The sequence below is a fragment of the Schistocerca piceifrons genome, chromosome 8 (assembly GCF_021461385.2).
Source record: "Schistocerca piceifrons isolate TAMUIC-IGC-003096 chromosome 8, iqSchPice1.1, whole genome shotgun sequence".
Lineage (NCBI taxonomy): Eukaryota > Metazoa > Arthropoda > Insecta > Orthoptera > Acrididae > Schistocerca > Schistocerca piceifrons.
Window position 1 is genome coordinate 265,249,570 of NC_060145.1, and position 15,764 is coordinate 265,265,333.

General features: G+C 37.3%; 1 protein-coding gene across 1 annotated transcript in view; it reads right to left on the bottom strand.

Annotated features, from left to right (window-relative positions):
• Window positions 1-15,764, bottom strand: part of LOC124711653 (protein suppressor of forked) — a 154,608-nt gene that overhangs the window by 14,967 nt on the left and 123,877 nt on the right. The window contains exons 9-14 of the mRNA XM_047241840.1: window positions 8,623-8,869; window positions 8,463-8,532; window positions 7,667-7,763; window positions 7,491-7,579; window positions 7,157-7,329; window positions 624-758 (exon numbers count right to left, since the gene is read on the bottom strand). Coding sequence (XP_047097796.1) covers window positions 624-758; window positions 7,157-7,329; window positions 7,491-7,579; window positions 7,667-7,763; window positions 8,463-8,532; window positions 8,623-8,869 — 811 coding nt within the window. The remainder of the gene's footprint in view (window positions 1-623; window positions 759-7,156; window positions 7,330-7,490; window positions 7,580-7,666; window positions 7,764-8,462; window positions 8,533-8,622; window positions 8,870-15,764) is intronic.

Here is a 15,764-nt window from a genome sequence, read left to right on the forward strand (position 1 = left end):
CCGGGGTCACCTAGCTCATACCCAGACCCAGAAAACAAATGCTGACTCTCTTGGGGCATAGCAATACATACTGCTGCAACTAGTAATCCTGTAACTGTGTTAACACAGGAACCTTGGCAAACATACTGGTTAGATTACAGTACATACTTTTTTCAATTTTACACTTCTGTGGTACAATGGTAGTTAACTGATGCCAAACAGCAAAATTCTCAATAACATTATACTGAAAGGTATTTTATTCATCTATTTCACTATCTTACTACTACACCACAAGAGCAAAATACTTCAATTTTGATTTATCAAAAACTGACATGCTGAACAATGAGTTTATTAATATGTCTGGATCATGACAAACCTCATTTATGAGAGGGACAAACATTCATGTTCATTCTTTCAACCATTTTCATACACCTAAATCCAGGTAGATGCTAGTAGAGTACCAGCAACAGACACTGAACTTGTTGTTGTTGTTGTTGTTGTTGTTGTTGTTGTTATACGAAATATTTGTTACATGTACTCACATGGTGCGTGTACTGTTACAAATGTAAAAGACAAGTCCTACTATATTAAACAAGTTCAGTCCAACTGTTAAACTTCCGAATTTCTCATTTGCAAGTACTTACGGTTGTCAGGCAGCTGTATCTTGTTGAAGACCTCCAATAACAAATCAACAGCAACAAATGGCCCCCGAAAGCACCCCGGTGGTGGAAGTAAGGTGCACAGCTGTGCAGCTGCTGGAGGGATCGGGAATACACCACCTACAAGAGAAAGCATGAAACTAAGTAGTTAAATCACTAACATTATGGAAATACTACACACTACAATTCCACGTCTCAACATTGATTCTGCATCGCCATCAAAGAAAACACTCTTTTTATCAAACCTGCAGTTCGGTATGTGTGTTTTTTTGCAAGTTTCCATATGCAATTCATAGCTATATCCCCAGTTAAAGCAGTTGTTACAGTTTCTGACCTCAACAGCTTCTTTGACAACAGAATCCCAGTAGTTAAATACATGGGTTATGGCACAAAAGTACTTCCTGGGATTCTATTATCAAAAAAGCCAATGTGATCAGAATACAGAACAATAGCTGTAACTGAAACAGCAGTATAACCTTTGAGGTGCACCAGAATGAGCATTAGATACTGTAAGACTACAAAGAAATAAGTTGAGTTATCCATCGCATAATGGGATCTTTACCACTACTTATGACCCTCCATCAGACATCGACATAATCTCTGGTAACATATGGATGTCTCCATGACACAATTCAGCCAATACAATACAGAGGTATCATTTGGCCTATTAATATGACAGTTAACTCTTGATGATGATAGAGGAGATCAATGAAAGCCTGATTTTACAAAATATTCCAAAAAGACAAGCAGGCTGAGAAACATTCTAACAAGAAGATAGCTTATGGTGTTCTTAATGGAGGTCTTCTAACAAAAGCCAGAAAATTCCATTACATGATGAAAATTGGGGATTTTTTGTGTGAAAATAGGACAGAAAACTAAAGAGTGATTTTTCTGTAAGAACTTTCAGAGATGATGCCAGGAAAGACAAAAAGCTAAAAACGAAACTGCCTACAACGAAGAAATTTCATGGGCTGTGATGGTTCCAAACCATTTTTTAATTGCAAGTGGTCGCAGACTTGTAAGATAAAGAGTAAAAATACACAATGCTAGAAAGGAATATTCTCATTATAGTGAGGTGATACAAATAATCATTTCACCTGCCATCTGGAAAATGCTGAAAGAATGTGTTCACAGAATAATAGGGTGGGCTCCAAAAAACGAATTAACAACAAATGAGCATAAAAGGGCATATGTTGGGAGGGGGATCAAACTCAGCTCTAAATACTGTTTCACAGTTTGATTGCAGACCAGACATTGAGTGCATGTAATAGCACAGCTTACAGTACCTGAAGATGACAACTTGTTTAGTTATTGAAATATCATGCCAAAAAATGGAATTAACAACTTGGGAAAAATATATCTAAAAACACAGATGATGTGACTTACCGAACGAAAGTGCTGGCAGGTCAATAGACACACAAACATACACATGAAATTCAAGCTTTCGCAACAAACTGTTGCCTCATCAGGAAATAGGGAAGGAGAGGGAAAGACGAGAGGATGTGGGTATTAAGGGAGAGGGTAAGTGTATGTTTGTGTTTGTTTGTGTGTGTATCGACCTGCCAGCACTTTCGTTCGGTAAGTCACATCATCTGTGTTTTTAGATATATTTTTCCCACATGGAATGTTCCCCTCTATTATATTCATAGAATTAACAACTTGGATGAACACTGAAATGCACACTATTCATCAACAATGCTAAAAAACAAGAGAGATAATAAAACCACATTATTTTTAAGAACACGTTTGTGCATTTTAAGCTACTTTATTGCCTGTGTGAAAACAAAAATTATGTCCCACCATACCAAGAAAATTTACTACATCTCTTCTGATGCACACATCCTGTAAATCACACATACTTGCTAGGAGAATTTTTATATCTGGCTTTATGTAAAAACTCATTTTCTTTGAGTTAATTTGTAGTTGGTGACAGCAGCCAGATCGGCAGGTACAAGACAACTAAAATATGGCAGTCAATGTGTCAAATGAATAAAAATGAAAGTCAGCATGCTGCCCTTACAAAGGTCTACCAAATCTTTAGCAATGTGTAGCGTCGTATGACCTTGCTTTGGAAGTAAGAAATTTACAAGTAAAACTAATACCAAGATATCAATATAATGGAAGGAAACATTCCACGTGGGAAAAATTATATATAAAAACAAAGATGAGGTGACTTACCGAACAAAAGCGCTGGCAGGTCGATAGACACACAAACAAACACAAACATACACACAAAATTCAAGCTTTCGCAACAAACTGTTGCCTCATCAGGAAAGAGGGAAGGAGAGGGGAAGACGAAAGGAAGTGGGTTTTACGGGAGAGGGTAAGGAGTCATTCCAATCCCGGGAGCGGAAAGACTTACCTTAGGGGGGAAAAAAAGGACAGGTATACACTCGCACACACGCACATATCCATCCACACATACAGACACAAGCAGACATATTTAAAGACCAAATATGTCTGCTTGTGTCTGTATGTGTGGATGGATATGTGCGTGTGTGCGAGTGTATACCTGTCCTTTTTTCCCCCTAAGGTAAGTCTTTCCGCTCCCGGGATTGGAATGACTCCTTACCCTCTCCCTTAAAACCCACTTCCTTTCGTCTTCCCCTCTCCTTCCCTCTTTCCTGATGAGGCAACAGTTTGTTGCGAAAGCTTGAATTTTGTGTGTATGTTTGTGTTTGTTTGTGTGTCTATCGACCTGCCAGCGCTTTTGTTCGGTAAGTCACCTCATCTTTGTTTTTATATATAATACCAAGATATGATACACGTCTCCACTTATAAAATTTGAGATGATAACCAGGCATGCAGAAGTATAGAAAGTGCTAACTATTGAACCAAAACGGAATCTGAAAAGAACAGAAGAGAACAGAAGAGCCTTGGATAAAGTGAAGGATGGTTATCCTATCTTCAACAGTGTCATAACAGATTGAGCCCAAGCTCAAAATGGACACAAGTCAGGAAAGAAATTGGACACATCTTTTTCAAAGCTACCATCATTGTATATAAATAAACCACAGAAAACCTAAATGCCAATAAATGGGTAAAAATTAGAACCCTGCCCCTTTCAATGAGAATGCAGTGCCTCAACCATTTTGTCACTTTTCCTGACGAAGCAACCATTGGTTGTGAAATGTGTTTATATATATAATAGAGGGAAACATTCCACGCGGGAAAAATATATTTAAAAACAAAGATGATGTGACTTACCATACGAAAGTGCTGGCAGGTCGATAGATACACAAACACACACGTACATACACACAAAATTCAAGCTTTCGCAACCAACGGTTGCTTCGTCAGGAACGCGGGAAGGAGAGGGAAAGATGAAAGGATGTGGGTTTTAAGGGAGAGGGTAAGGAGTCATTCCAATCCCGGGAGCGGAAAGACTTACCTTAGGGGGAAAAAAGGACAGGTATACACTCGCGCACAGACACACATATCCATCCGCACATACACATATATATGTGTGTGTGTGTGTGTGTGTGTGTGTGTGTGTGTGTGTGTGTGTGTGTGTGTGTGTGAAGAAGGCATTAGCTGAAAGCTCATCTTTTCGTTATACTTGTCTGCTAATTAACATGTCATCTTTGCAGTGTGTAAATATCTATCCTTTTTTGTTGACTTCAACAGAGCTATTTGAAAAAAATAAATAAATAAAAAATAAATAAATAAATAAATAAAATTACTTTTAGGACATTCTTTTATATTCTGCTCAGTATAGCCCCTGTGTGCAGACAATAGCATTTTTACATCTTTTTAAAACAACACCTTTCATGTTCTATGCGTTCTGCATGCCCTCAAACAATTTAGTACAGACTTCATTAACATGCCATTAAGATATATGTAATATCTGCAGCTATATCTATGTGTATACTATGCAAAATCACTGCATGTATGGTCAAGGATAACTTATGCTTCCAAACAATGGAAAATCCAGGATATAATAATGACAATATTGTTGTCATTGTTGTGGTCTTTAGTCCAGAGATCTCCATGCTACTCAATCCTGTGCAAGCTGCTTCATCTCCAGGTAACTACTGTCACCTAAATCCTTCTGCATCTGCTCAGTGTATTCATCTCTTGCTCTCCCTGTATGATTTTTACCCTCCACGCTGCCCTTCAATACTAAATTGGTGATCCCTTGATGCCTCAGAGCATGTCTTACCAAACAATTCCCTCTTCTCACCAAGTTGCGCCACAAATTCCTCTTCTCCCCAATTCGATTCACTACATCCTCATTAGTTATGTGATCTACCCATATAATATTCAGCATTCTTCTCTAGCACCACATTCTGAAAGCTTCTATTCTCTTCTTGTCTAAACTATTTATCGTCCATGTTTCACATCCATACATAACTACACTCCATACAAATACTTTCAGAAAAAGGCTTCCTGAAACTTAATCTATACTCAATGTTAACAAATTTCTCTTCAGAAAGACTTTCCTTGCCATTGCCAGCTACACTTTATATTCTCTCTACTTTGACCATCATCAGTTATTTTGCTCCTCAAATAGCCGAACTCGTCTACTACTTTAAGTGCTTTATTTCCTAATGTAATTCCCTCAGTATCACCTGATTTAATTAGGCTACATTCCATTATCCTCATTTTGCTTTTGTTAATGTTCGTCTTATATCCTCCTTTCAAGACACTCCATTCTGTTCAACTGCTCTTCCAGGTCCTTTGCTGTCTCCGACAGGATTACAATGTCATCGGCAAACCTCAAAGTTTTTATTTCTTCTCCATGGATTTGATTCCCACTCCAAATTTTTCTTTTGTTTCCTTTACTGCTTGCCCCTGTCTCACACCCTTCCCAACTACAACTTCCCTTTCATGCACCTTGACTCTTATAATTGCCATCTGGTTTCTGTACAAATTGTAAATAGCCTTTCGATACCTGTATTTTGCCTCTGCCACCTTCAGAATTTGAAAGAGAGTATTCCAGTCATCACTGACAAAAGCTTTCCCTAAGTTTGCAAATGTTAGAAATGTAGGTTTGCCTTTCCTTAATCTATCTTCTAAGGTAATTCATAGGGTCAGTATTGCTTCACGTGTTCCAACATTTCCATGGAATACAAATTGATCTTCTCCGAGATTGGCTTCTGCCAATTTTTCCATTCGTATGTAAAGAATTCATGCTAGTATTTTGCAGCCGTGACTTATTATACTGATAGTTCGGTAATTTTCACACCTGTCAACATCTGCTTTCTTTGGGATTGGAATTATTATATTCTTTTTGAAGTATGAGGGTATTTCACCTGACTCATACATCTTGCTCTCCAGATGGTAAAGTTTTGTCAGGGCTGGTTCTCCCAAGGCAGTCAGTAGTTCTAATGGAATGTTGTCTACACCCGGGACCTTGTTTCGACTTAGATCTTTCAGTGCTCTGTCAAGTTCTTCATGCAGTATCATATCTCCCATTTCATCTTCATCTTCATCCTCTTCCATTTCCATAATATTGCCCTCAAGTACATCGCCCTTGTATAGAACTTCTATATACTCCTTCCACCTTTCTGGTTTCCCTTTTTTGCTTTAATCTGGTTTTCCATTTGAGCTCTTGATATTCATACAAGTGATTCTCTTTTCTCCAAAGGTATCTTTAATTTTCTTGCCGGCAGTATCTATCTTACCCATAGCGATATATGCTTCTACATTCTTACATTTGTCCTCTAACCATCCCAGCTTAGCCAATTTGCACTTCCTGTCAATCTCATTTTTGAGACATTTGTATTCTTTTTGCCTGCTTCATTTACTGCATTTTTATACTTTCTCCTTTCATCAATTAAATTCAGTATCTCTTCTGTTAGCCAAGGATTTCTACTAGCCCTCACCTTTTTGCTTACTTGATTCTCTGCTGCCCTCACTATTTCATCTCTCAAAGCTACCCATTCTTCTTCTACTGCATTTTTTCACCCGTTCTTGTCAATCGTTTCCTAATGCTCTCTCTGAAACTCTGTACAACCTCTGGTTCTTTTAGTTTATCCAGGTCCCATCTCCTTAAATTCCCACCTTTTTGCAGTTTCTTCAGTTTTAATCTACAATGACAATATTATGAGAAGGATACATTGTTGCTCACCATAAAGTGGAGATGTTGAGTCACAGATAGGCACAACAAAAAAAGACTTTCAACCAAGTTAGCTTTTGGTCAAAGAGGCCTCCTTCTTAATCAGACAAACCCAACCCAACCCCCCCCAACCCCCCCCCCCCCCCGCGCACGCACACACACACACACACACACACACACACACACACACACACACACACACACACACACACGTGCAAACAAAACTCACTCACACCTGACCACTGTCTCTGACTGCCGAGGTGCTGAGGGAAGGCTTACTATCTGACCTTGGCAGGCAGATATAGTGTGTGTGAGTTGCATTTTTTTTTTTTTTTTTTTACTTTAAGTTAAACTGCATGTTAACAATGTATCCAAAAATACCAGCTTGTAGAAAGAATTCATTACTTTACTAAAGATACATTTACAAATATCGCAAAAACGCAGTCTCCTTCATTACCAGGTACAGGATGATCACCAGGTATGGTATTAGCTTTAGGTTTGTAAGGTATCATCTGTGAGACATCTGGCCGAGGAACTTTGGCAGCTTCGTCTTCATCTAAAGCTGAGCAGGCAGCCAGAGGGTGAAACGCTCTTGATGCTGTGCTCGCAACTTCATTATATCCTATTGCTCTATAAGAAAAAATAAACAGTTTGAGCACTGGTTAACAGATTAAGGATGTGGATTAACTAAGTATTTTCTAGAGGGAAGCAGACACAATGTTTTAGAGTTCACCAATGTTCAACACAACACACACTTCTGACATTTTTCTTTAGATGCAATAAATACTTACTTTAGTTCACCTGGAGTACATGGATACAAATCAAGGAATTTGTATCTATCCACCAGCTGAGCTGTTTCCTTTCCTTGAAATTCTTTTATCTGCAAAGAAGAAAAAACAGTAATGCTTAAACACAACATTTCTTATTCGTAACTGTATATTTTATGTTGTTCAATGAAAATACTAACCTGACTGAGAACAGCACTTCGCCTCTTTTCAACTTTAACAATACTTGCGAGGTCTCCAATATTTGATTCAAATTCAAGAAAACGATTCCAGATTTCACTGTAAATTAACATCTCACAGTCAGTATGAAACAACTGTTCAAATTATATGGCTGAGAAAGAAATATATGCTACATATCACAACTCTGAAATCACCTGACACCTTCAAAATGCAAAAATTGGATTTAAAATTTATCAACACAAAAAAATATTAGATAGACATTTATAATGCCTGAAGTGCTTAAATACATTTATAATGCCTGAAGTGCTTAAATGGCTTTTACTTATCTTCTTCAAATTAAATTACACACAAAACATTTGTATACAGTCCCAAATTTATATTTATTATTCTATGGTGCATTTCAGGGCACAGTAACTCATTTTCGTATGGCTAACAATTCTGTTTTTCTTGTATGATTGGTGATTATAAAAATACAGAAGAATGCTGCAAGATGCGTATTTATTCCAGAATGAAAATACAAAAATTTGTTTCTTTTTTCAAGAAAATTATAATGCAAGATAGACAATATTAAAGTAGCAAAGAAACACACTGTACACCGTTGCGAAACTTCGTGACAGAGTTAAACTGTAAATCGTGCCAGAGTAGCTCCTTCGAATTTTATTTCAGCACACAGCTTTAATTTCTATAACAGCTCAGTCATGTTTTGTAAAACTCTTAAGACATTTCCAGGGTACATAATAACAGGAAAATAATATTAAAATAATATTAAAATAATATTAAAATACAATTTATACTTACACACTCTTTTCAGGCTCTAAGCTACCAGATGACAGTACTCTTTCAAATAGAACTCTTGTGTTGTTATCCTCTGAAATAATAATGAAACAAAAGGAAAAAAATTAACTGAATCCACTGGTGATGGGGTAAACGGTATGAACAATATTTAAATGGAACTCACCATTTAAGTGGGAAAGATAGTCAATATAGCACAGTATATAATCAGGGTTATCCGAAAACTTCTTTAGGCCTAGTTCAAATATTCTGAAAGCAATATTCTTGTCCTTGCTGCAATAATATTCCATCAATGCAGCAGCTACAAAAACGTGGAACCTAGAGCGTGAATCTTCCCTCGCTCTCTTGAACACTGTGCGAGCAGATTTTATTCCTTCAGCACGTCGAGCAAACTTCATGTACTGCACATAGGCCTAGAAAAGTTGAAGATATAGCATAAATTTTAAATGTAAGAGCAATGACACAAGCATGTATACCAGCAGTCATTATCACAGCATTGGCTTTCGTCATTCCTGCAATATTTATGTTTCAAAATTTCATTTACTGGCCCAAAGAAAACAAACTACAAACTTCTTGGCCATAACTTAGTGCCCCAATCGATGTTAGTTACAAATAGAAATTCCTAAATAAGTAATTACAAGTGAATAATTAAAGGTAGTACAACTGATAAAAGTTTCTACATTTTCAGACAAATGAGGATAACATCTTCATGAGTAGCTAAAGTAATATACGTAGTGAAGTCCATCCTATGAGATAATGTCCAAGTTAACACTTTCAACTTCAATAGCAGAAGATCCTCTTAGAAAAGAGATACATCTGTTGCAGAGTTGTTGAGGACAAGCTTGGAAAACAGATGCATATTCAGAAGGTGGTAATATAATGTGATGGCACACACTTAAGCACCAATGAATTACAAATATTGTAAAGGAGGAAGGGGAGAGAGGACACACACACACACACACACACACACACACACACACACACACACACACACAGACACACACACAGAGAAAGAGAGAGAGAGAGAGAGAGAGAGAGAGATGACAAATAAGGGCGTAGCAGATGGAGAAAAAAGGGGAAAAGGGGAGGGGGAGAGGACTGAGGAGAAGAAAACACTGACAGCTACTATTGCTAGAGTGTCCACTTCCTGTAGAGTCAGTATATTAAATGTCATCAGTTTGCATGCCAGTCACAACTACTATAATCTAAAGACTCAGCTACATAAAGTATGAAGAAAAGAAGTGCTCAAATAAATCAGAAAAGAAATTGCACAACAGACATCAAAAGTGGTATTTCATTTTTTTTAGTTTGTACTCCAAGAAACAATGCGGCTAAAGGTGTGACCTTTCATCTAATTCCCCACAAACTATATCCGCTGATAGCTTTCTTTTTCTTGAAACCGCAGCGTTTACTGGGCAGAGACTGCTCTCACGACAGGGAGAACGGTATTTTTAAACCACAGTGGCAAGTTGTAGACCCAAATCCAAAATACAATGTTAAATAAAAAGTAGGGGACAAACTGAATGGTTGTTGGCACAAATGTGATACCAGCCAAGCTAATAATTACACTCACTTGCAAGAACAACCGTGCACCATCAAACAACTACACTGTAGACGAACAGGAAATAATGACATTGTGAAATATTTGCAGTATTTAACTTCAAAAATTAATCAGTTATTGCAAATATGTTACAGCTTAATGACAGAATTAATATTATGAAATATCACCTGCATCAAGATGATATACAGAGGGGTTCGGGAAAAGGTAGACACTCTTTGATGGTCAATATTAATAGAACAAAATGACATACTGTTACAATTCCTGCACGAGGGGAAGGTTATTTTGTGTGTTCAAAGCACACCTTATTAGCAGCCAAACAACATCAATGCCACTGAACTGTTGAGAGAACGACAGCTGTCAGTGTTGCTAGTGTGACAGCGGCACAGGACACCAGCCACACAGGACGCAATGACAGTTTCTCGTAGCTCATTCAGTGTAGCTGGCTTCCGTTGACGAATTTCATTTTCCAAAGTCCACTATAGGTAGCAATAAAGAGGTGTAAAGTCTGGAGACCACGGTGAACACTCAAGAGCTCCTCTCCAAACTATCTATCTTCCAGGTAGATTTTCATCCACGCAGGATGTGATAACTTTCTGGTACAGAGGTGGAGCACCATTTTGTTGTAGGTAGAAAATCTTTCATTTACAAACACCACTCAAATGGGAGGTAAAAATCAATGTTTGCAGCATATGAAAATACACCTCACCAGTTACAGTATCTTCAAGTACGAATGGGCCAATCAAACCATGCGATGACAGACCAGACCACACATTAACACACGGTAGATTGAAATGTCTGTCCATGTGAATGTGAGGATTTTCAGGAGCCCCATACATGTAGCTGTGGCAGTTTACAGTACCATTCAGATTGAATTGTGCCTCATCAGATCAGAGAACCATCCTTGCAAACTGTTCATCCTCACGAAACATGCCTGCACACCACTCGCAGCACTCCAATCCTTTGGTCTGGGCCACCTTCGTTCACACTGTGCAGCAATCCTAGAATCTACACTTTCCACTTTACAGCCTTCAGAATTTGTCATCTGCTTGATCAGCTTATCCCACTTTCACGTGCACCTCGCTTCACAGATTTTTGAGGTGACCTAGTAAAATGTTGCAACACAGCAGCACTGAAAGCTGACTTGCTGATGTTTTTGGTCAGCCAGACCCTTACGCACATCCTGAACAGTACTGTTGCCTTCAAGCTTATACCAAATGCCATACATTGATGTACATGTTGATGGCTGAGTTCTGTACACATTATGCCATTGCCATTGTACCTCCATCATGTTTTCATACCTCCAGCATCACTTCAATATGGCCTTGCATTGCTCAAACGATAACCTTACTTCATTCATTGCTGTGCTGTCATCTGCTGGAAAATCTGTACCACAATCTGTTGAGAAAATTATGGCCTATGCTACCGTGCAAAATTGCAGCAATATGTCGTTTCGTTCCACAGATATTTACTATGAAAGAGTCTTCAACATGGGGGTTGTAATCCCCCCCCCCCTCTCCTTCCTAATTCCCTGTATGGTCCACATTAGTCTTTTATGAAGATTTGAGAAGGGCAAAGATTACAATAAACTTTCTAGCTTACTTAGCTTATCATGCAGAGCTGGCTCCAGTTCTTCTTTTCTATGGATCTGATTCTTGAAGCTGAAAATGTTACATCCTAGGTCATCACTGTTGGATTGATCTAAATAAATTTGAAGATTGCTGTTGCAGAATTTTTGTTTTTACGTAAATCTATTTTCTCAAATTTTAGTATATCATACAGTCTTTTGATTTTCCCATTTACAAGGGCGAAATTACATTGAAACTTCCTGGCAGATCAAAACTGTGAGGACAGGTCATGAGTCGTGCTTGGGTAGCTCAGTTCGTCGAGCACTTGCCCGCGAAAGGCAAAGGTCCCGAGTTCGAGTCTCGGTCCGGCACACAGTTTTAATGTCAGGAAGTTTCATATCAGAGCACACTCGGCTGCAGAGTGAAAATCTCATTCTGAAATTACATTGTTTGCACAAAATACAAAAATACTTCTGATCATATCAGAGACATGCTTACGACTCCGACACTCTGCAGGAATATCCATATTCTAAAGGGTTAACAATTTTTCTTAACAAATGAATTTCTACTAGTTTGTTACATTATGGCTTTTGATTATTATTTCATAAATGAATCCAGAAATAACCATAGTAACCAATACAGTACTGCGTAATTAATAATATAAATTATAAGTGTGTAAATTGTTTGTAATTTCAAATGTTTCTAAAAAAATTATTTTAAGTATACATTCAGAACTAGTAGTTATCAATTATGACACTGAGCCTGAAACACTTTATAAAGTAATTCATTTTCATAAACTTTAGCTTTAAATATAAGATACTGTGTAAAATTATATGAAAGTTTTCAGAAAAGCAATTGAAATAATAGTGATCTGCCCAAAATTCAAAAAATAATACTGTTATCGAAAACTACTGTTGAGGAAAGGTAATGCTAGAGGAGAATGTCCTGTTACATGGCGAATCAGCTACTGTATAAATTTTAAGAGGTTGAAAACAATCAGACAATCAGTTGCAAACCAATGGTTTATTTAGCCCTTGACCTAGGTTTTGATATTTCTAAAAGTATCTTCTTTAGAAGGAATTGACCCTAAAAATGTATATAATGGTTACAAACTATTTTTACATACATATCTAAATATTAATAACAGAAAAATATTTATGAGGTAAATTTGTTACATCACATGGTGGTAAATTACATTACCTGAAGCTGAGTGGCTCTTGTCATATATAAAATTGATATAAAAACCAGAAACATCACATGCCATGGCTTAAGACAGCAGCCAGATTAATTATATTCAGCGTATGTCAGAATAAATGCACAAATGTAATGCTCTTGTCAACATAAAATTAAAACAGGAGTACAAAGAACTGACTTTGTAACCTGCCATCGGTGGACTTGTGTAATATACATTTCTGCCACTAGGTGGGAATAGTGCAACTCATCGCCAATTCAGTGCTGCCTGTGTTGTCGACCTGGCTTGTTCTGTTCATTTACAGTAATTGTTTTCACTGGCACTGTTTCCATCTTGTTTCATTTTTATGGTGGCAACTTTAAGTGAACAACATGCAGTTTTGAAATTTTGTTTCCTACTCTGTAAAAATGCTGCTGAAACTGTTTTAATCTTGAAAACAGCTTACCAAGATGATACTACGGGGAAAGTGTACAAGTGGTTTGCTCAATTTAAAAATGGCGACATGTTGGTTGATGACAAACCTCATTCTGGACATTCATCAACTGCCCAAATCGAGGAAAATATTGAAAAAATTCGAGAGCTTGTGCTCACACACTGTCAACAGACAACTGATTAACTGTCAAAGAAATTTTAAGAAGATGGTGCAACAGTGTTTGTCAAAAAAGACCCAATTTGCAGAGACAGGAGACTGGTTCTTCCACCACGAAAACACACCTGCACACACAGCCATCTCTGTTATGTAGTTTTTGGCTAAAACTGGCATGGTTCTGCTGCACCTTATTTGCCTGACCTGGCTCCATGCGAATTTTTCTTGTTAGCAGGCACAAAAGGACACTGATTTGACTACATTGAGAAAGTCAATGGAAAAACTCGGAAGGAGATGTCAGTTGTTTCTAGAGATGACTACAAAAAATGTTTTGAACAGTGGAGGCACGGTGCGAGAAATGTATTAGTTGTTATGGAGAGTATTTTGACAAGGATAAGATTGCTTTGGAAACAGTTTGAAAACATATAGCTTTTAAAAAATATTTTTTTTGGTACCCCCTCATATATTCATTTTTAGGACTCACTCCTGAAGAAGAATATATTTTTAAAAACATCAAAAACTAGATCAAGGGCTAAATGAACTTTGGTTTGCAACTGGTTGGCTAATTTTTTCGACCTCTTTGATCAAAGTGTGTGTACATTTTCCTGGACCCCTCTGTATAACTGAACAAGATGGTGTAAGGAACAGATTTGTTTGATGTTCTCTGAGAAAACAGTGTGCTACAAATCTAGACAGACATTGGAATTGGTGCTCTAATTCTCTAGCACAGCAGACAGCTCACTTTAACAGCAAATAGACCATGTACTTTATAATTCACTACAAAATGGGTTACACTGAAATGCCCATGTAACTTGGAGCTGACATGAATTTGTCTTATAAACATAATGATACACTTCGGTAAATATAAATATCACACATAGATTTAGTACACAATTTTTCATCTTTATGTAATATGGAATGCATCATATTTGTGTATAAATAACATACATGTAAATATCCTCTCACTGCCCATGTATGTAATAGGTATTATTACAAGTAGAAAGTTAAATAAAATAAATTTTTCGTATACATGCAATGTGATTTTGAAAGCAAATTTAGTATTTTAACAAAATAGTACAGCTGAAGGACAAGTGCGATTTTTGTGTGTGTGTGTGTGTGTGTGTGTGTGTGTGTGTGTGTGTGTGTGTGTGTGTGTGTGTGTTTTTGTGTGTGAGGGATATTAGAACTACTTCCATCTGCATACAAAACATGAATTCATCAGTAAATTCACTAAACACATTTACATGTTTGTGATTATTGCTCACAAGAGAGATGCCAACAGGACAAATGCCAAGAAAACATATATTTTGAAACAAACACTGATATTTGTTGGCCAACACAAAACAACTCTCCAAATACCTCAATGAATTCTAACATTGAACTGGATCAATATGGGTCTGACAAAATACGGAAAGATTATTCGAATTTGTAGTTAACCAAGAACTTGTAGACAGTTCCCTATGTCCAAGCCTCCTGCGTGTCTCTACAGTTCTCATTGTTGTTGTATAGTGTAGCTAGAACAGGTTAGCCATTTGGCTGGAAAGATCAACTTCTCTACCAGAGTTCAGTAGCGCAGTGTCTACAACAGCCATCTAACTGTTTAGAGTGCGTAAAGTCATATCTACAAAACAGACACCAAATAGTTGAAGTCTTGTACAAAGAAGAAAAAATTTAACTTCCTATCAATCAGAAAAACAGTGTGTTAAATATGGTGTGCCGCAGGGTTCCGTACTGGGACCAATCTTGTTCTTGCTGTTTTGTAAATGAGCTGGAGCCATCCAGCCCTAACTAAAAGTGCATTAAATATGCCGATGATACAAATATACTTATCAAAGGAAAGACCCCAGAAGAGCTCCAAAATGAAATAAAAAGAGCACTTCACATGTATCAGAATGGTTCGCAATTAACAACTTAATAATAAACACACAGAAAACAAACACTATGCATCTACACACAGTGGAGAATAAACAGTCTTTAACTGCAACCATAGAACTGATAGGCAAAAGACTTGAAATTGCAAATAGCACCAAATTTTTGGGAGTTTGGATCCAAGATGACCTAAGATGGCAGAAACACACACAACACCAATGTAGTAAATTAAATACCATTTCTTAGAGTATAAAAATTCTTGCTGGATGCACATCAATGCAAGCCATAAAAAATGTGTACTATGCCCAAGCAGAATCACTACTAAGATATGGTTTAATTTGCTGGGGAAATTCACCACCTAGCAAAAGCTGTTTTATTGCACAGAAAAGAATTATAAGAGCCATGGAAGGCTCAGCACCTCGATCTTCGTGCAAACCCTCATTTAAAAAGCTTCATATTCTTCCATTACCATGCCTCTATATCCTAAAAACAATAATGTTTATAAGGAAAATCGTAGATGAAAATACCAAGATTG